Genomic DNA, 25,838 nt, shown 5'->3' with positions numbered 1-25,838 from the left:
GGAGCAAGCGAGCGCCTTCTGCTTGTCGGCTCTCTGCTCCGGCTGCAGAAAAGCAGGGTGGGGTCAAGGAGGAGAAGTTGCTTGTTTTGAATAATGCCTGCCACATTTTTTGTGGTTAATGGCCTGGATGGTTCAAATGCCAGTACTTGGGGCTGTGTGCGCTCTGCAGAGGGCTGTTCTCTAGCGTGGGTTAAAGGCTGATTTCGCTGAATCCCTTCGGGAGGGGAGGGATGACATTGCAGGCTCGAAAGAGTCAATTCAGCCCCCCTTGGCTCATGCCTGTGCAGCGCGAAATTATCACTCGGCCGTTTTGCAACCGCCGGTCACACCCTGCCACTGTCCCCGCACCGAGACAGGGAGAGAGCGTGCGGCTGCAGGAGGCAGGGGTCTGTAAATCTGGTTTTGTGAGCTGCTGGGCTGGGGCTGTGCCGGGAGATGCAGAGGCTGCAGCCAGGACGGCTGTGATGGATTGATGGAGAGGAACAAAGGATTTTGTTGAATCATTTTGTCTGTTAAACTGCCCGGCTCCCACTTCCCTCGCCGGCTGCGCAGAGCTCGGCGATGCCTCCCGCTGCTTCCCGGTGCGGGGGCGCGGGGTGGTGGGAGCTGCCTCGCGCGTGCCCTGCGGTGGAGGTTTCGTTGTGTGGGTCCCTTTTCCCCAGGGATAGCGGCCTGGCATTTTTGCTGCGTTGTTAAAAATGCAGAAGCTCGGTGCTGCTAAACCCTGTTACTGGAGAAATCGCCAGGGATCATCTGCAACCCAAGGGGGGTTCTGTTGCTGGCAGAGCCCAGTGCTGTTGCTGGTTTGTCCTCGCGTCTCACCGCCGGCCGCTGCTCCTTTGCGTGTTGCTCTCCGTTAACCCTTGGCCTCTTGGGCACCATCTCCCTCGCCCCGGTCGTGCTCTCCTGTCAAGGGGGAATCGCAGTCGGTCTCTGGGGCTGAGCTCTGTGTTTGGCTTTTGTGCTGCAGGGAGGAGGCTTTGAAGCTCTGGCATCTCTGCAACAGCCACGGGAGGTTATTGGGGCAGGGAGGAGACCTCTCCTTTCATCTGCTCCTTTTGCAGAGCAGGGTGGCTGGGCAGTGTCAGGAGGTTTGCAAGCCCCGGCAGCGTCTGCAGGAGGAAGCGTTTCCGGGGCAAGGGCAGCGTGCGTGGGGCCATCTCGAGCACCCTCTGCTCTCACCCCGCTGCCCCTCGCTGCTGCCAAGCCCCCGCTCTGTGACTTGCAATGTTGGGCTTTTCTTGAGAACTTGCAGCAGCGGGCTGGCACCTTGCTGCTCGGCTGGGTTTAAGAGATGCGCCCGGTCTACCCGTGGGTCTTGGGGCCCATCCATCCCCATGGAAAACACAGTTATTTATTTATTTTTTTTCCCCCGGATGAAGAGAGTGCTCGGTTTGTGGCTTTGATAATCTCAGCTCTCAGAATAATCCTTCCCTTTAAGAAGGGATAGAGGCATCTTTAGTCTGTAGGATAATGTCTGAGGGGGAGAGGAAAGATGAAGGCTTTCCTGGGAAATTCCCCTTGCAGACATCAGGGTCTTTCCACTTGAGGAAGCACGTTGTTTCGGGGAGCTGCTCTCCTGACCGCGTGTTTGTGCCAGTTCCCTACCGCCGCCGAGCAGCCGGTGCCTGTGCACAAAGGTGGCAGTGTTGTGGGGCCAAGGATGGTGCTCTGCTGCAAAGCTGGGTTTCTGCTCTGCCCTGCGGAGAGCTGGAGGCTGGAGAAAACGGGGCCAAACCCACAGTCTCGTGGTGCTCCCAGCTCAGTCCCTGCTCTGCCCAGGGTTCAGGAACCGCTCTGAAGGGCTGGAGGGCAGGGGCTCCCCGTGCGCAGCGTGAGGAGCTCGGGGTGTGCAGAAGCTTCCTGGGGTGTGCACTCCCTGTACCCCAGCTGATGTGAGCCCTGCCACGAGAGCCGGTGCCCTGCGGTGCGCAGGATTTGGCCACTGTGCACGGTGCGTGCACCTGGGCCGGGGTCGTGGCAAAAGCTGCCCAGCCCAGACCCGTGGGTGCAGCCTTCCCCAGGCGTGTCTCTGTCTTCAGGGACAAAAATTCAGCTGGTCCCATCCCTCTGGGTGGGGGGCTGTGGTTAGGCTTTATGCCCGTTCAGGATCCCTTGAACAGCTTTCCTCCTGCTGGCTCAGATGACAGAGGCTGTAATTCTGTCCTGTTCCAGCTGAAGTTATCTTCAGTCATGTGCCAGGAGGAGATATCTGTGCAAGGGAACGAGCAGAAGCAACAAATATGGAGCCGTTAGTGACGGAGCAGCGCTCTTCAGCCTTCGCTTCTGTTGCCCTGATGCAGGGCACGTGTTATCCGGTGCGTTACTGGCAGCATCGTTTGTCGGTATGCTAATTCTTAACAGAAAAGGTTTTAAAAATAGATCAACGTCTGCTAAACGAAAGCGGAAAGCCAAAAGAGGAAAAAAGTCGTTAGCTACGTAAGCCGGAGCTGAATGCACAGTCCAGATATCCTGTGCTCAGCCTGTGTGTGCGAGCGGAGGGAGAAATGCGTGACTCATGCTGTGCACAAAGCGAGAGGCAGTCAGAGGCGGCGGGGAGCGGAGGGGTTGCTCTCGCCAGCGCTCGGCATTCAGGGCTGCGTGGGGAATCAGTGCTGCTTCACTTGGCTGCTGTGGGGGATGAAAAGGGCGCGGGGTCTCTGCATCGCAGCGCTGCTGCTGCCAGGTTTTACTGATTCATTCGAGGGATGGCGTGTAGGAAAGCTGCTCGGTTAGTCAGTGTTTGTGTTTAATTTCAGCCTAAGGAAGACAAGCGCACCGATTACAGTGCACATGCACAAAGCGGCTATTACCGCGGTGCCAGACTGTCCTCTCTCTACGTTTTTCTTCAGAGCATAAAGTCTCCATTTTCACTTCATAGTACCTGCTCCGCGTCCACCGGCAGGACCAGAAGCAGGCTTGCACCCGTGCCCAACCAGCTGCTGGCACCGCGAGGGACCCCACGGCCAGCGCGCGGGCTCTGCCCCGTCCCCTCTGCAGGGAGCGGAGCAGCCGAGCTGCCGTGGGTGCAGGAAGGGAGGGAGTGACAGAAGTGGAGGCTCCGGAGGCGGCGTTTGTGCGTTGCACGGCGAGGTGTGAAAGCACACGAGCGGTGCTGGGCAGGCCGGGGCCGTTCCGGCAGGATGCACTCCCGGCACGCGGGGACGATCGCTTGGGTGCGTGGAGCTGCCCGGGGCAGGCGGTTCCTGTGCTCGTGCGAAGGAACACCCTTGTGAGCACTGCTGCCTGCGCGCAGCCCTTCTCTCCCCACCCTGAGGACATCCACAGGGATGGGGAGAGGTGGTTTGCGCTGCCGACTGCTTGTTATTCAAGAAGTAATTACTCATTGCTTGGGCTAGAAACCAGGATGGGCTTCTGTCTGTGAGAACGTCTGCTGCAAAACCTTCTGGTGGGAATGCAAAATGCATTTAAAAGGCGCCTTTTGCCCAGGCTTTGAAGTCTGTTCTTCCATTCAGGGATGTCTCACTGAAGTTTAAAACATTTGAGCAACGCAGCAAATTAATCAAGTTTTCTCTGGGTCTGTTAGGAAGGTTTTTTGGTTCCTAGGGATGGAAAGGCCTGGCAGGGGCTGCCTCAGAGCCTTTTCTGGCTGCACTCCAAGAACGTTTCCACTGGGTTTGTGTTTACCGATGCATTCTGTGGGGCAGCAAGGCAGTGTCCATCCGGAGGGAGTTTTTTGCAGTCTCAGGGAGCGCACAGTCCCTCCCGATTCGTTTCCACGGCTTTTAGCATCCTGGAGATCAATTATGCAGACCACGAGCTGTCAGCTGAGTCAGGGCTGCTGGCTCGGCGTCCTGGGTTTGCCCAGGAACCAGGTCCTTGCCAGATTCACTTTCCTTTTCTGCCAGCCTGTGACTGGCGCGGCCGCCAGCGGCGGCCTTGGTGGGGGTGGCGCGGGGCTCAGCCGGTGCTCGCGGCCTGCCCGGCTCCAGCCTCCTCCCGCAGCACCGTGGGCGCTTTCTGCACCCTCCCACCCCCCCGCAGCCACGTTACTGGGAGCTGGACACGTTTGTGGCCTCAGAGGGGGCAAGCAGCTTTCCCCTGCGTAAGCTCAGCATCCAGTCCCCCACGTCCCCGCTGCCGGCCACGTTTTCAAACCAGACCAGGCCATGGGTGAGCACTGGTTTTGTTCTGCCCGTGGAAGTCCTGCCTGTACCTCCCCAAAAAGGTGCCAGCGAGCACTGCAGGGTCCCGCGCACTGCCCGGTGGGTGCTGAGTAGCCCAGTGGCCCCTTCTGCTTCGTCCCGGGAGTCTGAGCAAAGGCCCTGGCCGAGGTGCGGGGAGGAGAGCCGCAGGCGAGCCGGGAGGTGATGCTGGGCTTCTTCCTTCCCTGCCTCCGCACACGGGCAGCGGGCTGCTGGCGCTGGGTGCCGGTGGGTGTAGCTTTCAGGGGACTCGGTACATACGGAGCTTCCCCACCCCCTGACAGCAACGAAAAGATGAAACAGTAAAAGGATTTAGGGGAAGGGCTTGGAGTAATAGCGATTAAGTCACGGATCAGGATTTGTGATTAAGAAGCTCTGACAGCAGCGTGGTGAGCCGGGTGTATCGTGCCGGCAGGGTCTCAGCGTGGGGCCGAGTTTCGGCCGTGCTGCAGGGGCCCGGGGTGGCAGAGCCGCCCCGAACAACTCCCCCCGCTCCCGGCCAGCCCCGGGCTCCTGCTGCTCCGCTCCCCTGCTGCCCCATGGCCAAGCGCAGGCGGGCTGTGCTCTCCCTGCTGCGTGCCGGTGTGCCGCGGCGACATTTTGTGGGCAGGAGCATCAGCCGCGTGCAGCTGCGGTACCTGGAGCACACAGACTGTGTCTTACCCCCGACAGCCGCACGTGGTGGCGGTGCAGAGCCCTGGCGTGCGGGGGTGGGCAGTGGGGGTGCCTGCGTTTTGGGGTGGCAACTGGTTGCCCTGAAGGCGGTTGCCGTGGGTTGGAGAATGCCTTCAAGGGGAAATGGGACCTTAGGAAAGCGCCGAGCACAGGAGAGGCGAGATCAGCCTCGCTCGCCTCCCCATTTTGGAGGAGCCCCCGGGGAAGGAGGCACAGCGGGAGCGGGCTCCCGCTGGGACCGATGAGGCTCCCCGGGAGCGGCTCGCAGCGGGCAGCTTCCCCTTGCCTGGTGCCCCGCAGCCCTGCGCTGGCTGCCTGTGGGCGGCTGACCCCAAAATCCCCTCTGCAGCCTCTAATATGCTTATTCGTTAGGTGCAGCATCTCATTCCCGTTCGCCCCGGGGCTTAATCACGTTTCGTGGTGTTTTCTCATGTCATGCTTCCCTGAATTTGTCCCAGTAACGCTTAACCCCCCCCACCCAGGTGAGCAGCGACGCCCTGCTGCTGCTCCTGCTTGGACACGAGTGCTTTGGGCTGTCCTGGCCCCTGTTCGGCGGCTCTGGCATTGCAAATCCCCTCTGGAGCTGCCGGCACCCCGGGTGGGAGCAAGTGGTGGGAGAGCAAAGACATAAATGGAGATGTTGGTGGGTCTGCTGGCGTGGTGCAGAACAATGCCTCCCCACAGGGGTTCGCCCTGTGCGCGGTGGTTTAAGTACATTCTCTCCACTCTGTTCACGGGCTTTGAATTTTAGAGAAAGTGCTTGGAGCCGAGTTTCGGCAGTGACTCTGGCAGCTCGGGAGGCCGAGCTTTGGGTTGTCAGCTCCTGTAAACTCTGGTCCTGGAGCAGGCACAGGGAGGGGAGGGAAACCCAGGCTTGGTGCCTGGCTCCTGCACGGGGCTCGGCTGGGGGTGCGGGCAGGCAGGGCTCTGACCGGCTGCTTTCTCTTTGCAGGGCTCAGCGGGCACGCAGAGCTGGTCGGGGCCGCCTGCAGGGACAGCTCGCGGGGGCAGCACCCCGAAGATGCGGCGCAGCCGGAGATCGGAGCCCCTCCAGCCGATGCGGGGACCGAAGGGGAAAGCGGCCCTGAAGACCCATCGCTGACACGGCCGCCGGCTGGAGCCCAGCACCCGGCCGCCCTCGGGACTGGGGCTGGCGCTGGCTGCGCCGCGGAGCCGGCCCCGGTGCCCCATGCGGGCAGAGCCGCCCGCGAGCCGGTGATGTCGGGAGGGGACCCGGCCGGTGGGGGTGCGGGGCTGGCGGAGCAGGAGGATGATGGCTTGGCACAGGAGAGCTCGCCCGGTCGGGACCAGCTCCGAAAGGGAAAACCACTTTCCCCGGGGAGGAAAGGAGAAGAAAGCGTGGAGCCTGCTGGGGAGGAGCCCCCGGTGCCCCCAGCTTCCTACCAGTTCGACCCCGAGCAGTACGACGAGAGCGTGAGCCCCTTTGTGGCAGGGGGCTGCAAGCTGCAGAGCTCCCCTCCGACCCCCCGCCGCCTCCCATTGCCAGTGAGCGAGCCGGGGGGGGACCTGGCCCCCCAGACCAAAGGGCAGGTCCCGAAAGCTGAGGTCGACGTCACGGAGGGCGGAGAGGGCACGGAGACACGAAGAGCCACGCCAAGGAAGGGCAGCAGGATACCGGCCAGCAAGCTGACACCGAAGAGGCACCGGGATCCCGCGAGGAAGCCTGCTGAGGATGCAGAAAGGTGTCTGCCGGAGCCGCCCCTTCCCCAGGGCCCCCCCAGGGCAGCTGCTGCGCCGTGGGACAGCCCAGACCTCAACCCTTTCAGTGGCAGCTCAGCGCTGCAGCACTCGCCCACGCTCCCCAAAGGCTCTTACCAGTTCGACCCCGATAACTTTGACTCCGTGGATCCCTTTAAGCCCACCAAGACCCTCGCCAGCGCCACCGACTGCTGCCCCGCTGCCGACAACAGCCTGAACGAAATCCTCGAGTCTCAGACGCTGGAGGTGCCGGATGAGCTCGCGAAGGGCAGGGACTCCCCGAAGAAGCCCAAGTCACGCCTGATAACGTGAGTGCCGCAGCGCGGCCAGCCCCTTCCTCCTGCACCACCTGGGAGAGCGACCTGCGCCTCAGGCTCTCGCGTTCCTGCCTCCCCTGGTTCTCTCTGCCCTTGTCCCGGTGGGGTGCGTCTCCCCTCTCCCTGCCAGGCCCCCCCCGGCTGCTCAGGAGCAGGTGGGATGAGAGGGATGGGTGTCACGGAGCGGTGCCGGCGCGTGGGGCACCTCAAAGCCTGGGCGCGGAGCTGGGGGCTGGAGCAGGACCCGCACGGTGGGAGAATTTTGGGGGTCTGGCTGTGGGGCAGAAGTGCCCGTGCTGCGGGGTCAGGGGTCTCAGCGAGCCTCTGCAGCGCGGCGGGAGGCTGCAGGGCTCTGCAGGCGCACAGCAGCGTGCGTAGTTCTGCGGCTGGTGGATGGGCGCCTGTCTGGGCAGATGCTGCTGGGACATCCTGGGCGCTGCCACTGAATTTCCCTTTGTGCAACAGGGGAAGAGGACGGAGGTTAAACAGGCAGGCCGTTTGTTGCTTTGTCACATTTGCACGGGCGGTGGGGACCTCGGTGTCCCTCGCCAAACTATTCCAGCACATGTGGGAATCTTTCGGTGCAGATTTAGTTCCTGTGCCGTGCTATTTAAAACCCCCATGTAAACGGTGACGTTTCATAACGCCTGTCGGGAACGCAGGCAGCTTTACCCTCCTCCTCTGGGAGCAGGTTTAATCACAAACCTTGCTATTTTCCTGGTTTTTCACCTATCGTATCATCAATGTCCTCCAAACCGTGGCTGGGCAGCACTGTCTCAGCCTGCCTTTAAGAGCTTGAAGCTGTAAGATGCAGAACAGCAGCTGCTGAGACGGGGCTGGCCCTCTGCGGGTCTCTGAGCGTGCGAGGGACGCGGAGGGAATATTGCATGAGGGAGTAATCGCCCAGCCAATTTGGGGTCCTTCCAGTATAATTTGCGGTTGCACTTAGCACCGATGACTGGAACCAGTTGAAAGCAAAAGCAGGAAATCAGCTTGAAAGGGGAAATTTGGGGAGCACAGGGATTGTGGCTGATTTGGCCGTAAAAGCAAAACAAGCCATCGCTCTGCTAGTGGGCTCTCCGGTGGGAAGGCTGGAGGGTGGGCTTTTACAGGGACAGGAGATCATGCCTGGGTGGCAAAGCCAAGGGCACGATAGCCGTTTGTGTCTTAGACTGTGGAAAGAATGGAGGCAGGTTTCTGCAGAGCCCGTGTGGCTGTGCGTGACCCCGGGGCCGTGGGTGGAAGCAGCTGGGGGAGCTGCAGCCCCCTCTCCGTTACCCCAGAGCAGCTCGAGCTGCTCAGGAGCTGGGTTCGTGATTCAGTCTCATCCCACCTCTGGTAACAGCAAATGCAGAACCTGAGCATCCTTTATCTGTGTTCTTCCCAACAAGCCAGAGCTGTGCTACTCGTTGTGTTTCTCCAGACGGGAGTTAATACCCAGGTCTTTTCACACGCTTTTCTTCTCTCCATCTGTCTGTCTCTTTCCTGTCTATTCTTGGGTGCATCAGGACCACTGAACAAGTGAAATTTCTCTGTTTTCTGTTGTAAGTACTCTCTTCTGCCTTTCTTTCATCCTTTCCTTGGTTGTTTTTTTTTTTTTTTGTTCTCTCTCTGACTGGGTGTGTGCTGGCCCCACACGTCTCCATGGCATGCAGGCTCCTCCTCGCCCTGCGCCTCGCGCCCTGCTGCTGGACCCGCGTCCCCCGCGCCCGGCTGCGGGGCAGCTTCGCCTGCGGGCCGGGGGCGCCGAGAGCTGCACCGGAGGCCCGTGCCTGTGCTTGCTCTCGCAGCATGCCCACCTGCAACGCGTTCCCGTGATGTAAATACTCGAAATCAGTGTGTCGGCTGAGGGAGGGGGGGGCAGGTTTGTGAGTGTGGTCCAGCTCCAGATTTTAGTCCTGAAGGGGAGGGTGTCTTTAGCCCTGCCGTGCAAAATCCCTGGGGAAGGAGCTGCTGTAGCAGGGGGTAGGGTGGAAAGCACCGCCTGGAAACGGGTCCCTGGGCAAGGGAGCCGCTGGTGCTGCCTCTTGTGAGGGCAGTGGGAGGGAGGCGGCGTGCGGGGCTTATCCTTGATCTTATGTCATCCGTCCGAACGCCCTTCTTGTCTGCTTAGTGCTGGTTGCCATATGCACGAGCAAAATTAGAGCTTGGCTCAAGCGCGGACATCTGTGTCTCGGCTGAGAACTGATCTGCCTTTTTACAGCCTGACTTTGCACGGTGACTGTTTGGATTTGGGACCTGCAGCCTGGCGGGTCTGCCCGTGCCCCTGCAGCCAGCAGGCACGTGGGCAGCGCTGTGAGGTCTGGGGTTATCCAGCCGAAACTGCTGGTGCCCAGAGCACATCGGGAACAGGGCTGCTGGCGTCCGTGTGTGCTGGCCTCGGGGCTGGGGGCTCAGAGCTCAGGCTGCCCGCCTTGCCCTGCTCCCCACCCCCTTGAATCACAGAGCTGCTGTCTTGGGGTGATAAACCAGCCACCAGGCAGTGTGACCGCAGCATCCAAAGAGGCTGGGCAGAGCAGAGAGGTTGCCACGGGCATGGTGAGCTGTGGTTTAATTCTTGCATTAGGGGGTGATGGAGAAAAACAGAGCCAACACGGATTTCTCAGTCTGACACAGGTGTGGGTGGCAGCGTGCAGATAAAATTCCCTTGTGCCATGGCACGTTGCTCGTGCTCTGCCAGAGCACGTGTAGGGTGGGACGGGGAGATGATTCCTAAAACCTAGGGCTGTCCCCCTGCAAATGTGCTCCGACCTCTGCCCTGCTGCGGTGCTGGGTGCGGGCTGGCAGTGCCGCGGGCTGCCAACCGAGCTGCCTGCGGCTCAGCGGGTGTCTGTCTTTGGGAAATTCAGGCATGGCAGCTCAGCTGGGAGATAGCCAGCCCTGCAGCGAGGGGTGGCAAGCTGCGAGCTCATGCCCAGGTGTGGGCACTGCTCTCCTTCCCACGCGAGGGGTGAGGGCTGTGGTGGTGCAGTCGTCTCGCTGCTGGTGTTGGTGGCACCGCATGCGCCGGGGCTGCTCCGTGACCATCCGTCTGCTGCCTCCAACTGATTCAAGACGCCAGAGCCTGGTACATTGGGATGGGGCCGTGTCTGCAGTCCCGTGCAGCCAGCCCAGCAGCTGGCAGGATGGCGTGTCCCGGGATGAAGCCCCAGGAGGAGCTTCCAGTCGCAGATCACCTGTGAGAACAACCTGAGCTCAGCCTGCTCTCCTCCTCCAGACAGCGCCTGCACCCTGACGAGGGAACGCTGGAAGCACAGCGGTGCTGTCCTGCAGCAGGGCAGAGCTCTGGCCGGGCAGGCCTGGCCCACGTGGGAACGTGGATGCTGCAGAGATGGACCCCGGCCACACCAGCAGGGTCAGGGCAGCCTGGAAGTGCTTCCTCCCCGCAGCAAACCGGCGTGCACTCAGGCATACCGCCGCTCTGGATGCACAGGCGAGCGTGCAGCAAGGGACAGCTTTTGTCTCAGGCTCCTTGGCAATCGCCTCTCTCGCCGTCAGTACCTTGGGGTGCTTTCTCTGACCCTTACCTTCGACAGGAATAAACATCTTGAAGACAAACCCAACTGCTTTGTAGTTGTGTGTTTTTTTGCTTGTTCCTTCTGTTCATTCCAGAACTTGCCCTGCCTCGGTACCGGTGAGTGTTTTCGCTGTTGCGCAGCGGGTGCAATGCTAGCGCTGGGGCTGCTCCCCTCTGCTTGGGCTGTCTCGCACGCGCCCCCCGCCTCTCCCCCTCCTCCAGCCCCTGCGAGCCCCAGCTCAGCCCGGCTCCTTCTCTCTGTCCCGCAGGAGCGGCTGCAAGGTGAAGAAGTACGAGACGCAGGCGCTGGTGCTGGACGTCTGCACCCAGGTAGGTGGGAGAGCTGCTGCTGGCGCGGGGTGGCGCGAGGAGAGCTGCCCAAAGCGAGGTAACCGGGGTGCCCAGGCACAGCTGGATGCCGGCTGGGCTCGGTGGGGAAGCCTTTCCACACGCGGCTTCCCGGCCAGGCGGCTCTGCGGTTTGCTGGGACCGTGCGTGCGGTGTCCTAGGCCTTAGACCTGTCCCCTGCTGTGGGCCAGAGCAAAGCGCCGAGCTCTGCGGTCGGGTTAATGGATTTTGCTCATTAATTGCCTCTGTTTGGGGCACGGGGGGCTTCCTTCTGCCCAAGCCTGCCGAGTGGCTGGTGGGGAGCAGTTGGCCGTGGGTGCTGAGCCTCCCGGTGCTTCCCGCTGGCCATCCGCACAGCCTGGCTGCCTGAGCCCTGCGGATTAGCTCGGTCCTGCTTAACCGCATGCCTTGATCCCACAGGATGAAGGAGCGTTGATCTCAGAAATCCCAGATATTGCAAATCGGGATGGACACGCCACTGATGAAGAGAAGCTGGCCTCCACCACCTCTGTGCAGAAACCAGCCGGGCTGGAGAAGAAGGGAGAGCCTGAAGATGACCTGGAGTACTTTGAGTGCTCGAACGTCCCCGTGCCGGCGGCAAAGCACGGTGTGGAGGCAGGTAGGGAGCATCCTCACTGCCTCTGGCTCGAGGTGAGCCATGCCCGCGCCTGGGTAATGCCTGCAGCCTCTGGCAATGCATTTGTGCTGTTGAGGCAACACAGCTTCATCACGTCTCATTTGTGCTGATAGGACTAAAGGTTACCACGAGCCATAATGAAACCTCCGATTGCTTATCTGCACTGCTTTCATTATGGAAACATTGTGGTGCAGGCAGCCTTTATCCAGACTCCTTCAGCCTGGAGCACTGTCCCAGTGGCACTGTGCTGGGAAGCCCTGCAGCTCCTGGCTCGCCCGCAGCCCCTTTCCCTGGGCACGCTGCCCTCCTGGCGGGGACCAGCTTTGTTGTACCAGCCCCGCAGGATGAGGAGGGCACCCGGCACCTCCCCAGATGCAGGCTGACCCGGTCTCAGTAGCAAAACACAAATGCAAAGTCAGGGCTGCTATTCAAAGCATCAGTCCCCTTTGGGTTTTGCTCCTGCTCAGTGTGAGCAGAGGCAAAGCACCACTGATGAGCAGGCTGATTTTGGTTACAGCGGTTACAAGAAGTGCTCCCTAAGTAGTGCCTCGGGTGCGCAAAGCATCGTGCCGCTGTGCACTACCAGTGTCTGTTTCACCAAGGACAGCCAAGGCAAGGGCTGAGCTGGGCAACTCGTCCAGCCCAAGGGGGGCGTTTCTGGCATGCCCTGTGCCTGCCTTCGAGGCTGCAGGGCCCCTGCCTGCGCCAGGGCAAAGCTGCTGGGACATGGTGGCTCCCAGCGCACAGGGCTCTGGTTAATAGAGATCTCCAGGTTGCTACAGAAGCCTGCACTGGCGCTACTGCTGGTGCTTTGCTGCCCGTCTCCTGTGTAATTAACTGCTCTGACCAATCCATTAAAATATAATTAAAAGCCAGGCAACATGGCACTTAATCAATAGCAAAGTTATAGGTGCGAACAGAAATGGCTGCACAGAAGGTTCGCAGCTGTCTCCTGTGCAGCCACCCATTAATCCCTGCTCTTGAATGTCATGTGGAGCTGCAAACCTCTCAGGAGAGGAAAACAGCCCTTCATCTCTCAGGGGAGGGAGAATTGTACAGTTAACGGTGAGCCTGGGAGGCGTTAGTTATTGCTGCTGGTCCCAGAGGGCACACAGCTGCTGGCCACGGTGCAGGGATAAATGGGGAAATCCCAGGGAATCTGCAGCCACAAGCTTCGTGTTGCATCTTTCCCTCCGTAGCCGCGTTCTCACGTTATGTTTTTTTCTGCCCAGTTAACAGGTGGATAACCGGTCACGTCCGCAGTTGTTTCTGCGAGGTTCATAAATTACATCCCAAGTTACATGGGATGGAGGGCGTCCCGAGCACTCAGACTGGAGGAGAGGCCTTTAGCTTCTCTCCACTGCTGCCAAGAGTAGAAGGGGCCATGTGCAGCTCCTTCGGCGCCGGGCCCAGCTGGCGTGGGGCTGGGGCTGGTGCGATTTGGGGTGGCCGAGCAGGGGGCTGCCCCCCGCCCGAGATGTCCGGGACATCCTCAGTGCCGTGGTCCCCAGGAACCGCTGCCGTGGCAGCTGCCGGGACGTGTGGGGCCACCAGAGGGAAGTGTTGGCTTCCACCGCGGCACGAGAGGCTGCCGGGGTGCAGGATGCATCCTCTTCACAAGGGCAGGAGCTGGGGGCAAAGAATCCTTTGGGGAGGGAGCTCAGGGGACACGGAGACTCAGCTGCACAACCCTGCATCCCAGCAAACCCCCTTTGCTGCCAGGGTCTTGCTTCCAGGCAGCTAAAATGTTGAATTTCCCTGTTTTCAGGCTTTGAAAAGGAGCTCTCCAAGCAGATGGACAAGGATGGGCCTGGTGCCTTCCCCGTAAGTGCCACGTGAATCCTCCTCCCTGTGCCTCGGGGCGGCTCTGCCCGCTGGTGTGGGGCTGCGGGGTGCTGAAGGCTGGTGCTGATGCTGGTGCTGGTGCCGGTGCCGGTGCTCCTGCCCCGCTGGGCAGGGGGCAGGGGGAGGCTGCAGCAAACGTCCCCGCTACTCCCAGAAGTGCTGCCAAAACCTCTCTGAATTGACAGTGTGCAAAGCGGGAGGACAGAGGCTGTGTCTGTGAGGAGGAAGGAGGCTGGGGCTGGCTCTGCCGGTGCCTGTGCCTCCTGCGAGGGAGGCTCAGACGCAGCTTTCAGGAAGCCGGCTGACAGCAGAGAGGGGGATTAACGAGAGCAGCCCGCTTAACAGCCCGGCCCTGCAGCCAGCAGTGCCCCAGCTCTGCATGGGGCATCCCCGGTGCCCCCACGGAGTGGTCGGGGTGGCCCCAAGACCCCGGTGCAGCAGGGGGGACCCTGTGCCAGCTTAGCTGCCCCTGGCCAAAGCTGCTGGAGGTGGCAAGCAGATGACAGTGAGATTAGCAACATCAGCAAAATTAGTGTCTCTGAGACAGATTTAACTGCGCTAAGCCCCTCAAGGACGTTAGGCAAAGTGAACCTTTTGTTTGGTGCTGCTGAGGGCGTGGGCTGGCAATCGCTCCTGCAGCTGAGCCATGGTCATCCCAAAAGGTGGGAGGATTTGCCATGGGGTTAGGCAGTAGGCACAGCTACCTGCAGGCCTTCAGGTGCACGCCTGTGTTTGCAAGATGCTGCGGGAGGCTGCTGCAAAAGCCACACAGGGCTGAAGCTGCCCAGAGCCGGGGCTGTGCCCGGGCTGGCTCCTGCTGCCTCCACCACTGGCAGAGCCGTGCGAGGCGCGCGGGGCGCCCTTGTGCTTGAATCTGGCAATGGTCAAAGCGCAGGGGAGGAGGGAGAGGGGGGAGAGAGGGAGAGAAGTGCGTTCGTTTCCAAAACACTGCGAAAACAGGTTGGCTTCTCCGCAGCACTTCTCTATTTATGGCCTCGCAGCCGGTTTCCAAGGAGATAGCTGCGAGGGGCTGCCGCTTCGGCTGGGATGATGAAAGGAGGACGAGGCGCCGGTGTGAGCCTCGGCTTGCAGGAATGCTTCTCTGGAGGCGCTCCAGGCTGCGGGAGCCCTGGAGGCCCTGCGCCCTGCCCGTCACCGCCGCGCGGCCCTGGGGGAGAGGGCCTGGGCCCCGGGAGGAGAAGGCCCCGAGCAGTGCTGCTGCAGCCTCCGTGAGCACGGCCCCCCAAACGTCCCCGTAGCGCCAGCAGTGTGTCAGAGGTGTCCCCACCCGGCCAGGAGGTGATGCAGGCAGCCCCTCAAGGCCAGAGCTGTTTTAAAGCCAGGCACAGACACCGGGCCCCGAGCTGTCGGAGTGTGCAGGTGGGGACGCTCGGTGCCTGAGCAGAGGCTGACGAAATGGGGGCGAACACCGCAGATGGGGGAAGCAGGGTGAATAGAAAGTGAACAAAATGCAGCAGCCCAGCTGCGTGATCTCCCTCACAGGGCAGCCCCGGGCTGTGCTTGACGGACAAATCCCCCGTGGCCATCACCAGCGGGAGCAGGAGCGAGAGCCCCCTGGATGGCATCTGCCTGAGCGCGTCCGAGAAGGCGGCCGTGCTCACGCTCATCAGGGAGGAGGTGAGGCCAGGGAGCGGCCCCGGCCCGCTGCCACGGTGCGGGGGGAGCGGGGCAGGCTCTGGGGTCGGGGGCGCACCCGGAGCACGGCCCCAGGGTCTCGTGTCTGCTGCATCCCAGATAATCACGAAGGAGATTGAAGCCAACGAGTGGAAGAAGAAATACGAAGAGAGCCGTCAGGAAGTCTTGGAGATGAGGTGAAAACCTTCTGTTGTGTGCTGCTCGGGGGATGCTGTGCTCTTTGCTCCCCCCTGGGGGCGCGGGTTGGGCTGTGGGGCCGTAATGGGATGACACGGTTCGGCGTCACCGGGGTGGGACGCGTTACGAGACGTGTTCCCTTTGTGCTTGTGCCGTGTTGAGCCTGCGGTTTCCTTGTCGCGGGGGTGAAATCCCATTAGCTGCGGCTGCAGGGAGGTCTCAGCGCCGCGGTGGGAGCTGGAGCCCAGCTCCTGTGGTCCAGGCTCTGCGGACGGGCTGGTGCTCGGGCTGCCTTCGTGGCAGGGAAGGGGTGGCGGGGCCCCTTGCTAGAGCAGAGCTGTAGGTGTGTGCCCGCAAGAAACTGCTGCCTCTTACCCGCTCTTGTTCTCCCTCCATCCTAGGAAAATCGTGGCCGAGTACGAGAAGACCATTGCCCAGATGATAGGTGAGGTCCCACCGCCTGGCCGGGTGTGCGGGGCAGGGAGCTGCTGCCGCAGCCGTCCCTGCTCAGCCCCCGCATCCCGCTTGTTGGCTCTCCTTCGCAGAGGACGAGCAGAGGACAAACATGACGTCTCAGAAGAACCTGCAGCAGCTCACCATGGAAAAGGACCAGGCCCTGGCAGACCTGAACTCAGTGGAGAGGTCCCTGTCGGATCTCTTCAGGAGATATGAGAACCTGAAGGGCGTCCTCGAAGGCTTTAAGAAGGTCCTTGTCTCGGTGTCCTCCCCCTCCTCGCAGCCCCTTGGGGCCGGGTTCCTGTGCAGCGGCTTTCGGGTCCCCCGTGGCGCTGCTTCAGATGCTGCCCCAGCCCTTGCTGAGAGCTCGGCTCGCTGCTGTGCTCTGGCAGCTTGCTGACAAACGAGCAGAGCCTCCTCCATGCCGTGGGAAGCCGGCGGTGGAGCTGGGCTCACGAGGAGCCTGCTCCCCGGGGCTCTCCCGCTGACGGCGAGCACAGGGCATTGTGCCCTGGGCAGAAACTGCGTCCGAGGCAGGGCAGGTGCCAGGGCAAGGAGCCCTCAGAGACCCTGGCTCCGCGTACACAGCAGCTTTTCCTTGCTGCTGAGCTGGATAAGGGGCTACAGCCCCTTGTAAGTGAGAAACTGGGTCTTTTTAAAGCCTTTTTCTTTCACCTGCAGAACATGTTCTGTCATTCTATCAGAGCAACATATTTCTGCTCAGTCCCAGCACAGGTGGATGTTCTCTGTTTTCCAGAACGAAGAGGCCTTGAAGAAGTGTGCCCAAGATTATTTAACCCGGGTCAAGCAAGAAGAGCAGCGGTATCAGGCTCTGAAGGTCCACGCAGAAGAAAAATTAGACAAGTAAGAGCTGCAGCTGAGGGCTGTGCAGGGTGCAGGCTGGGGGAGGAGGAGGAGGAAGAGGAGGATAGGTGCCTTCTAGCCTGTTCTTTGACCAGGTGCAGCATCAGACCCAGAGCCCGGGGTTGATGTGAAGGTGCAGGCCACGCAGGGGCTTGCTGGCGCTGCTGAGCAGCTGCCTGGGCACCCCTGATGCAGGCGGGCATGCAGGAGCCGGGCTGTGCTAGTGCAGCACAGTCTGACATCGTGTCGCAGGGCTCCTGGCTGCACCCAGCAGCATAACCACGGCCCCCTTCTCTCCAACCCCCCCCAGAGCCAACGAGGAGATCGCCCAGGTGCGCACAAAAGCCAAAGCAGAGAGCGCGGCGCTGCACGCCGGGCTGCGCAAGGAGCAGATGAAGGTGGAGTCCCTGGAGAGAGCCCTGCAGCAGAAGGTAACGCTGCCCCCCGGCCTCCGCGGGCTGCGCTGGGTTACTCTGCGCTTCCGTGGTGCTGTTTGGGTGCCTGGGCGTCCTGTTGGTGCTGGGCTGTGTGCTGCAGCAGGTCCTTGTGCCACGAGTACCGGCGTCGGGTGGGGACCAGGAGCGGTGCTGCCGCGGGGGTCCTCAGGGGCTGCTTCTCTTCCAGAACCAGGAGATTGAGGAGCTGACCAAGATCTGCGACGAGCTGATAGCGAAGCTGGGAAGGACAGACTGAGCTCACCGCCCCTCGTCCAGCACTCTGCACTTGGCCGCTTTCCTCGTACCTTCAAGCACTTTGCCTTATTACCCAGGAGCCCCCCCCAGCAGAGAAGCACACACGTGGCTGCCAGGCCCCGCAGCTCCCCGCTCACCCCAGGATGGGAGCCCAGGGGCTGGGGGCTTTGCTCGGCCCCCACGGGCGTGCTGCTCCTGGGGGGTCCCTGTGGGAGCCGCCTCGCAGCTGGGAGGTGGCAGCCCGGGCTGCCCCCCTCACCTGGGAGCAGGCCTGGTGGTGCCCCCCACACGCTGTCATTTGTTGTCTTCACGTGCTCGACAGCGTGGATCCGGCCTCATGGTAGCTCCTGCCCTGGGATGTGTGTGGTGCTGGGTTCAGAGCCATCGAGCCCTTGCACTGGGGAGGGGGACCTGGCACGTAGTTGGGGGGGCAGCAAAGGGGCCTCGGGGACCCCAGGCACCCACTGCAGCCCCTGGCTGAAGCAGGCTCTCAGTAGGGTGGTTTGGGGGAGGCAGCACTGTCCCGGGGGCTGATCCTGGCTGCTGGCACATTGGTGAACCACAGCACAGCACATCCTGGTCCCTGGCCGTGCCAGCCCCTGGGGAAGGATGCCTGCATCGCTGCAGTCGTGCACTTTATTAGCGTTGCACTCAGCTCTGTATTGACTTCTCCCCGTTGGGCATGGTCCTGCCACGCATCCCCTTCCCTAGGCGCGGGTACGGCCGCTCCGTCAGCAGTAACCTCATCTCCAGGAGAGCCCGGCCAAGGTGGGTGCAGGAGGCTGCTGGAGCCGAGGGTGGCTTGGGAAACGGGGCAGGTCGTGGCTCTGTGGAGCTGGGTCCTGCCTGTGCCCCCGCTGCCCTTCTGCCCTGGCACTTCCCGTGGTGTTAGCGTGGTTTTCTCACCTGCTTTAAAATACGCAGAGCCAGGCTTGTGCTGTTGGCTCCACGTGCCGTAGTGAGGTTAGTCCCCCCCTTTTGATGTTGCAGCAGGAAGGAAGCAAGCCCAAAACGTCTCCACAGTTCTGCTGCGTTAGAGCTCCCTCTCCAATCAGCACAGAAAGGTGAGGAGAAGTGCAGTCATGCTCTGGGTCTTGCTGCTCTGAGAAACACCCTTGCAGCACTGAATACTAAGAGAATCAAACAAAAGCTAGCCTTTACAAGAAAAGACGGATCCAGACAGCAGTAAAATACGCTTTGAAATCTGTCTGGATTCAGCCCAAAATCTGAATGGCCGTGCAGGCAGGCTGCCTGCTGTATTTCAGAGGTGTTTACTTCTCTGGGCATGCCAAGCCCCAGGAGAACTGCTGAGGTTGGAGGGTCCTTCGCTCTCACCTTGCGCAGACAGCCCTGAAGTGTCAAACAGGGGAAGTATTTGCTGTTGGGACTGTTTCCTACCTAGCCTATCTAAAACCTTAGCAAACCTTTTTGCTGCTATCTTTTTGTAAAAGAATTAAGCTGTTTTCCCTCTATTTTCTAATCCCTGTGTTGAGCATGCGGTGCAAACATCTGTTTAAATCAGAGCCATACACCTGATATATATTTTATTAGTTATATTATGCATAGAGAGAATTTATTACACACTTAAGCAGACGAAGAAGTCGGCAGCCTGCCCTGGCACGCGCAGGGTCCCCACCTGCTCCCTGAGCTCCCAGTTAACCCAGTAAAGGGGCTGGAGCAATGCGGTGCGGAAGCCGATGGCTGATGCTGTGTGCACCTGCAGCTCTGTGTTGAACATTCACCTCCGCACAGCTGACAGAAAGGAAAAATCCTACTTTTCCCTTTTTCTATTCTTTTTTTTCTCCTTTTTCTTTTGTTTGGGGAGTCAAAAAGCCAACCGTGGCCCACTGGAGCACGACTCCCCTTCCCTCGGTCTCACCAGCACCTGGGTTGTTGCAGCCGAGCACCGTTCCCTTATTCTCCCACGTGTCCGGCCCAAAGCAGCCTTCCCGGCCCCGGTGCGGGTGGCCCTTCCATTACCTGGTGGTTTCGCATGTGGCGGTGGTGCAGCAAGGAGTGACGCTGTCAGGGGATGTGCTGCGTGCAGAAGGCTCTGTATAATTAGATTAAAACCCTTGAGGCCCATGGAGTTCCTAGGGAGGCGGGTTCCTCTCGGCAGCCCGTTCAGAAGCGGGAGGGAGCAGGCTGCCAGAGAGCGGAGTTGCACGGCCTTTCGGAGCTTGTAAGCAGTTCACAGGGGGCCGGTTTCTGGTGTAGGATACAGGTGGGGCTCAGACAAGCTTGAGGTCCCAGCACGAGATTTGTTCTGGTTTGTTGTTCTGGACCTCGGAGGTGGCAGGTAGCGACAGGAGGTTTGATTTCATCACCCCCAGCGCTTCCCCAGAACCACGACTTGCGTATGATGCAGTAAGTGCTCCGGTCTTCTCTCACCTGCAAAAAGGGGCAATCTGGGAGGCCAGGCTGTCCGGAGAGCTGCCCCCACGGCAATAATCTGACCTGGCAGCACCTTCCCACTCCTCTCCGCTCCCCGGTGTCTCGTGGTCGCCCTTTCACTGCCTCTGTCACCTGAGTGCTGTTCGTTTCTGTGCCTGTCAGCATGCACTTACGATCTGGGCAAAGATTCCTAAGGAATGACTTATTAACTATAATATGGTTACAGTTACGTATATATATATATATATAACGGTTATAGTTCTATATAATAGAAGGCGTGCGTTTGTAACTTTAAAGGGGCGAGACTTGCACCTCGCGTGCTGCTCCCCGCGAGGTGCCCGGCAGGCGCCGGCTGTGCTCAGCAGGATGAGGAGCGCGGGGCTCACTGCGGTGCCCGGCCACGTCCCCGGGCGCACCACGGCACCGTGCCCCGCGTTGGAGCCCAGGAGCGCAGCCGGCCCAGGGAACCTTTGCAGATACCCGTGCGCCGAGATCCCAGGGTGGCTGTGGTTGTCTTCTCTTCCTTGCGGTAGAATTTCAGTATCCCTTTCTGACAGCGGAGGGTGCCTGCCCGCGAGCCCTTAGTGTCGCTGTGTGCCAGTGTGCGTTCACCAGTAGATCTTGTCTGCAATAAAGTGCCAACGAGTGCCCACCCCCACTGCAAGCCTGCTTCCACCGCATCCTTCCAGCGTCCCCCCAGAGGCAGGAAGATTTTCTTTGCGTGACTACTACCAGGATTGCTTTGTACAATGTATGTAACTGCCATCAACATAAATTTTATATGTACAATAATTTCCCTTTTATATGTCAGGTAAATATTTGTAAGAGTTATACTCACACAAATGAGATTATTATAATGATTACTAATATATTTTTTCCATGTTTCATTGCCTGAATAAAAATTGTGTTTATCACTCTTGAAAGCTTTCCAGGTGATTGTAAGGTCAGTGAGGGGGCTGGGGAGACGGACGGTGGCTCAGTCTTCTAGGAAGGGCCTGATTCTGCCTCATTTGTGTGCTAATTCTTTTGGTTTCAAATAAGTGTGATTATCACCTCGTCCTGAGCTGGGCGTCCACAGACTGAACCCGAGACCTGCAACACCTCCAAGTGCCCCGTGGTCTGCTCGCACACTGTTTGCTCGCGCACTGATGCGGTGCCATCAGCACACACCGGGCCGTGGCTCAGCCACCTGCACACTACGCACGGGAGCAGCGGAGCCTGGGGCAGCTCTGCGGGGAGGGGGGGGACCGGCTTCCACCCCTGGGCTGACCCTGGTGTCTTTCCCGGCCTTGGCTAAATCCCTCGGTAAGGATGGAGCCGTCCCTGCCCCGCTGAGGGTGGGGACAGCGGGTGGCAGGGATGGCTCCCTCGTGCTCCCAGCCCCGTGAGGGTTTGCGGTGTCTTGCACTTCTGCCTTGGGTGAGCTGGGAGCTCGGGAGGGTTCTTCCCCAACTGAGCCACCACAAGCAGCAGGGAAGGCGATGTTCTCTGGGTGGAGCAGGTGGGCTTGGCTGAGAGCTCTGGAAGCTGACACAGGGCGATGGAGAGGTCCCCAAAGCAAAGTCCAGCCCCCTGGTGCCAGGTCTGGCCACTGCCACCAGCCCCCTTGCCTCGGGTGACCCCTGCCCTTGGGGCATCGCGTCCCTTCCTCCGGCTCAGGTGGCATTAGCCAGGGGCTGCAGTAAGTGTGTTATCCTCAGCCCATTGATCCAATCACCCAAGCAGATTAACTGTAAGACCTCGGGACAAAAGAGAGGCTACGCTACCTGCGCTGCGCACTGCTGAAAATGCCCGCCCTGAGGACCCTCCTGGCCCTGGCCCTCGTCACGTCCCTGGCTGGAGAAAGTAAGTGTCCCCCCGCTGAAGGAAAGTAAGTGTCCCCTCGCTGAAGGCGGCGCTGGGCGGGAGGACGGGCTGTAGCTGCTTGCTGCTTGCTGGCTGCCTCCGGCCTGCCGCCGGCTCCGGGCTCTTGCTGCGCCTCCTGTCCTTGCAGAAGAGCTGCTTTGGGGGGGACGGTCCCTTCCCTTGGCTAGGACAGTGCCGGAGTACCCTGCCCCTGTGCCTTCTGCTGTGCTTGTGTGGGCGGTGGGTGTGAGCGGGGATGCTGGGCCCCAGCCTGGTGGGAGCCGAGGTGGTTCCCGAGCCCAGGAAAAGCAGCTTCTGACCTGCTTGGTTCCTCAAAGGCAGAACTGCACCAAGCCATCCTAAAAGGCAGGAAGGTGGTCGCGCTGCTCCAGGCACGGGCACGATGTGTGGTCAGGTCGTGGTGATGTCAGGAGCTTTGTACCAAGGGGAGAACGAAACCCAGCTGTGGTTTTAGCTGACGGTAAATTAAAGGCTGCACCGTGCTGCAAAAACCAGGCAGTGCCGCAGTGGAAATCTGTGCTCAGCGTGCGTTAACGGCAGGCGTTTACCGGCATTCGGCCCTGTTCGGTCTCAGTTCCCTGAGACTCGGGTTTTCTCCTTTTCCACCAAACCCAGGAGCTCAGACCTCCTGCAAAACGAAATGTGCTGACCACGCAGCTGGGGCCTGCTTGCCACGAGAGGGCTCTGTTCATCCAGGAAAGCAAAAACTGAATCCCGACATAAGCAGTAATTTAACCATTGCTATCATAATCAAGTGGTCTTCATAATTTCCTGGTTCGGGTGGGAGCAGGTTCTTCAGGTTTTCTTGGTGGTTCTCTGTCTGCAGATATTTAAAACGGTGATGATATTTAAAGTCTCCTTCTGTCATAAAGTGATAATGACACTTTCATATTTACTCAGCCGGTTCCTAAACTGAGCTGGGACCTCTGGCAAGTGCGCATTTTCCTCTCCTGCAGGGTCAAACAGTTCTTATGCCTGGCATCAGCTCTGACACACGGTGAGCCCGCAGGGGCAGGGGCTGGTTATCACCTCGCGTGCCTCTGGCCTCCTTTGCGAGCAGGCTGGACGACGGCCCTGCCTCTGACATGTGTCTGCCTGTCACCTCGCTGCCGAGCGCCGCGCTTGTCCCTCTGAACCGTGCGTTTCGGGTGCAGGTTCTGTGCAACGGGTTCCGTGGGGGGAGCTGCTTTAACGATGCACAAATGCACAAAACTGCCTCCGTAGTTTAGAGGAACCCTCCCCCTGCAAATGCTCATTAAAGAGAAATTCAGTGCAAAACGACAAAGATCAAGGTGTTTTCCCTCGCTTTGAGCCACACTTGGGTGAGCACCGCATGCCTTTTGCGGGGAGCAGAGCCCCCTGAAGCCCACCCGCCTCGGCCCTGCCAGCTCCTGCCTGTCCGTGGCTCCCCCAGCCCTGGCTGAGCGCAGCCCCAGCGCAGCCCAGCACCGCCTCACCGCTGCTCCTCCCTTCGCACAGGTGCGGCGCTGAAATGCCACAAATGCGTCGCGTCCAACGAGAACGACTGCAACAAGCAGGGCTCCCACAGCTGCCCCCAGTACGCGGACGCCTGCTCCACGATCACCGCGCCGAGTAAGTCCCTGCGGGGGGGCTGCACAGCCGCTGCCACCGCTGTCCCTCTGCGGTTTGGCCCCAGCCGTGCCGGAGGGGTGTGCTCCTGCTCGCACGGGGCTGCTCCCCTTCCATGGCCGTTGCACGCAGCATGGGGAGCTGCGGAGTGACATCGGCTGCAAACCTGGCCAAAAGGCTTGGCAGGGAGGTGAAGGAAGGGAAGGACGGTGTCAGCAGGGCAGGACTGCATCCCAGCGCCCCAAAGGAGCCCGGGGCTGTGGGAGGGGTGGCTGGGGAGAGGGGAGGGACGCCTGGGGCTGGCTGCCCCTCGAACCCTTGAGGTAGGGGTGAGCCACCAGTTTTTAGTCTCTGGGAACAGGCTCTTGGTCTGAGATAACAGTGCACTTTTCTGGTGTAAGGGAAACGCTCCAGCAGTGTGTTAACACCCTCAGTGCAACCTCACAGCTGCCAGACAGCATCGTGGCCTGCAGGACAGACACGGGCAGGTCCCCAAACCACCCCCCTCCTGCCTCGGGCTGGCTCCCTTGCTGGGCTATGTGTGTTTTCACATGCGGCTATAAGTTGTTGGTCGCTCCTTTCACAGCAATGTGCTCTGCGGTGGCTTAGAGAGATGTGACCATGAGGACATCCCTCAGCCACCGGGCCACTGCTCGGCTCTCCAGCAGTCCTGTGTGCAGGAGGGAGACCCTTTCATTGCAGATCTGCAGCGTAACATGCTGGGATGCACCTCTGCTTTCTCTCTTTCCCCTCCCAGCTCAGCAGGGATGGAATAAAGGCCCCCATGCGCCGGGAGCGCCTAACCCTCTGTGATCTGCCTTCCCTTGCAGACAGCGTCATTAAGTCCTGCTCCTACAAGTCCTTCTGCGACCAGGCGCGGCGCGGTGGCTCCGGCGGGGCCACCCTGCAATGCTGCTTCAGCGACGACTGCAACGGGCCGCGGGGCTCGCGGAACGGCGGCGGGGCCACGCCGCTGCACCTGCCCAGCCTGCTGGCCGTGGCGCTGGCGGGGAAGCTGCTGCTGGGCTTGCCGTGACAGCGGCGGGGCCGCGGGCGGGTGGCCGAGCGCGGCCGCTCGCCGCAGTAGCGTAGGCGCCGCGCGCCAGGAGCGCGGTGCGTAGAGTCGCTGCTTGGAGTGCGGGAGAGGCCAGGCCGCCCGCCGGTCAAATAAACGCTGTGGTTGGAAATCACGTTCATGGCCACCGCTTTTCATTTACAGGAAACCCGTAACCTAGCGAGATAATGGCCCTAACTGAACGGATTTGGCTTCCTGGGGCTCCTATTTGAATGCGAGCTCATCCAAGCGCGTCTGCCGTGGGAAGGCTTTGTCAGCCTTGCCGAGCAGCGTGGTGCAGAGCCCTGGGCACAGCCCCGCTCCTGCACGCCGTGCGCCCCCTGCACCGCGGTGGGATGATTTGGGATTCCTGCGTCAGCTGCGGGGAGAAGTTTCTTTCTTCCTGGGGTTGCAGAGACTGTGGGCCCACACAGACTGTGGATATGCTTGGTGTGAGATATCATCTGAGTCTGTTCTGTGAAGCTCTTTGCACTGCCTGACTGGAGGGAACCATCCCTGGGTACCCCCAGCAGCACCTGCCCCCATCCCCGTCCCCATCCCCGTCCCCATCCCTGTCCCCGTCCCAAGCCTGGGATGCTGCACAGTGGGGTGAGCTTGTCCCAGAGGAGCAGCACTGCCTGTGTCTGCAGTCACAGAGAGATTAAACTTTCTGGTGACTAATTTGTGCTCTGGCTGTCACCACCACCGCTGGGAGATCTCGCTTTTCCTCTTTCCACCAGGCTTTCCCTTTGAACCCTCACGAGGAGGTGTGTCCTGCAGGTGCCTATTGTTACAACCTGCCAGATTGTGGTTATAAGGAGAGGTCCTCCTGCAGCCAGGGCCCCTTTGAGCTGCTCTGATGAAGACACAGCTTGGCTCAGCAGATCTCGTAGTCCAAAGAGAAAAAAAGCAGTGTCTGGCTGAGGTAAGGAGGAGATGAGGGGCGTGAGGTGCAGCTGGGGGACGCTGGGGAGCTCCAGCCCCGAGCAGCTTCATGGGAAGCTCAGCGGGATCTTAGTCAGGACAAAGCTCCCGAGGCTCACTGGTGGATTCTGTGGGATCCAGTGCCAGGCAGCAAACAAGCAAACCACTTTTCCTGTTATTTCCTTTGTCTGATGCTTACGAATGTGAAAGCGTCTGCACTGAGCCAAGCAAGCGCCAGTGCTCTGCTGTGGTGGCTGATAGCATCTGTGGGAAAGTCCACGGAGCCTCAGCCAGGTTTGGAGAGCCTCCTCTCCTCCGTGCTGCTCAGCCCTTGACAGCCAGCAGTGGTATGGGGCTGTCCTGTGCGTGGGGCTTCTTGGGGTTGTGGGCGCCCAGGTTCATCCTCCCGGCCCCAAAGTCTGCAGAGGGCAGCGTGGATGTGGGGCTGGCCCCGGGGCTGGTCTCTGCCCAGCTCCTGGCGCTGCTGGAAAGGAACCCCCGGAGTACTTGGTGCTGCTTCGCCTTGTAAAAGAGTGTTAGGGGTGAGGAACGAGAACGAGGAGGAAAGAAAAGGGAGGAGAGAGCGGGATGTCCGGGAGTGCGGAGAGGACAGCGAGAACACGGCTGTAAGAAATGTGATGCAGGGCGAGACGGCAAACTGCTGACTGAAAGCGCTGCCTCTGCTCCTCCAGCACTGCAGTCTGCTGGGAGTTTCCCTTAGTCATAATGTGAGAAAAAAGGGAACAGGTACTGAAACCAAAAAGGGCAAGTTCAAACAGAAGAGAAGACATAATGTGGCGTGCTCGGATCCAGCTGCGGAACTCACTGCTGCAGGACGTTACCGAACCGAGCCGGTGAATTTTGCAGGATAAGAGGGCCAGAAATCCTGGAGAACAGGAATGTCGAGCCCTGTTCGGGTGATGCTCACAGGGCCACGCTCT

The 25,838-nt window shown here is 60.3% G+C and overlaps 2 protein-coding genes across 8 annotated transcripts in view; both read left to right on the top strand.

Moving 5' to 3' along the window:
- The window catches only part of TACC1 (transforming acidic coiled-coil containing protein 1), a 32,845-nt gene extending 12,459 nt beyond the window's left edge, over nucleotides 1-20,386 (top strand). For 5 of the 7 annotated variants that reach the window (XM_083811967.1, XM_083811963.1, XM_083811965.1 and 2 more), the window contains exons 3-13: nucleotides 5,794-6,868; nucleotides 10,664-10,724; nucleotides 11,163-11,361; nucleotides 13,148-13,203; nucleotides 14,728-14,862; nucleotides 14,980-15,056; nucleotides 15,459-15,502; nucleotides 15,603-15,763; nucleotides 16,271-16,377; nucleotides 16,688-16,808; nucleotides 17,002-20,386. In XM_083811967.1, coding sequence (XP_083668093.1) covers nucleotides 6,060-6,868; nucleotides 10,664-10,724; nucleotides 11,163-11,361; nucleotides 13,148-13,203; nucleotides 14,728-14,862; nucleotides 14,980-15,056; nucleotides 15,459-15,502; nucleotides 15,603-15,763; nucleotides 16,271-16,377; nucleotides 16,688-16,808; nucleotides 17,002-17,070 — 1,839 coding nt within the window. In that variant the 5' untranslated portion in view covers nucleotides 5,794-6,059 and the 3' untranslated portion in view covers nucleotides 17,071-20,386. Of the gene's footprint in view, nucleotides 1-5,793; nucleotides 6,869-8,385; nucleotides 8,422-10,663; nucleotides 10,725-11,162; nucleotides 11,362-13,147; nucleotides 13,204-14,727; nucleotides 14,863-14,979; nucleotides 15,057-15,458; nucleotides 15,503-15,602; nucleotides 15,764-16,270; nucleotides 16,378-16,687; nucleotides 16,809-17,001 lie in introns of all 7 variants that reach the window. The other 2 variants (XM_083811969.1, XM_083811968.1) reach the window with 2 other exon arrangements.
- A 53-nt stretch (nucleotides 20,387-20,439) lies between these two features.
- Nucleotides 20,440-24,109, top strand: LOC310886838 (uncharacterized protein). The gene is made up of 4 exons (XM_083811975.1): nucleotides 20,440-20,964; nucleotides 21,189-21,308; nucleotides 22,809-22,922; nucleotides 23,750-24,109. Exons 2-4 carry the CDS (start codon nucleotides 21,251-21,253, stop codon nucleotides 23,953-23,955), a joined length of 378 nt encoding a protein of 125 aa, XP_083668101.1. The 5' UTR covers nucleotides 20,440-20,964; nucleotides 21,189-21,250; the 3' UTR covers nucleotides 23,956-24,109.
- Nucleotides 24,110-25,838: the final 1,729 nt, after the last annotated feature.

This window comes from Anser anser, assembly GCF_964211835.1.
Source record: "Anser anser genome assembly, chromosome: 26".
Classification (NCBI taxonomy): Eukaryota; Metazoa; Chordata; class Aves; order Anseriformes; family Anatidae; genus Anser; species Anser anser.
This window is presented reverse-complemented; position numbering and strand designations above follow the sequence as displayed.

Excerpts from the sequence above, each read along its gene's own strand:
- LOC310886838 (XM_083811975.1), top strand. The coding sequence starts at position 21,251 with ATGCCCGCCCTGAGGACCCTCCTGGCCCTGGCCCTCGTCACGTCCCTG. Across the intron at positions 21,309-22,808 it reads CACGTCCCTGGCTGGAGAAA|GTGCGGCGCTGAAATGCCAC; the intron begins GTAAGTGTCCCC and ends CCCTTCGCACAG. Across the intron at positions 22,923-23,749 it reads CTCCACGATCACCGCGCCGA|ACAGCGTCATTAAGTCCTGC; the intron begins GTAAGTCCCTGC and ends CTTCCCTTGCAG.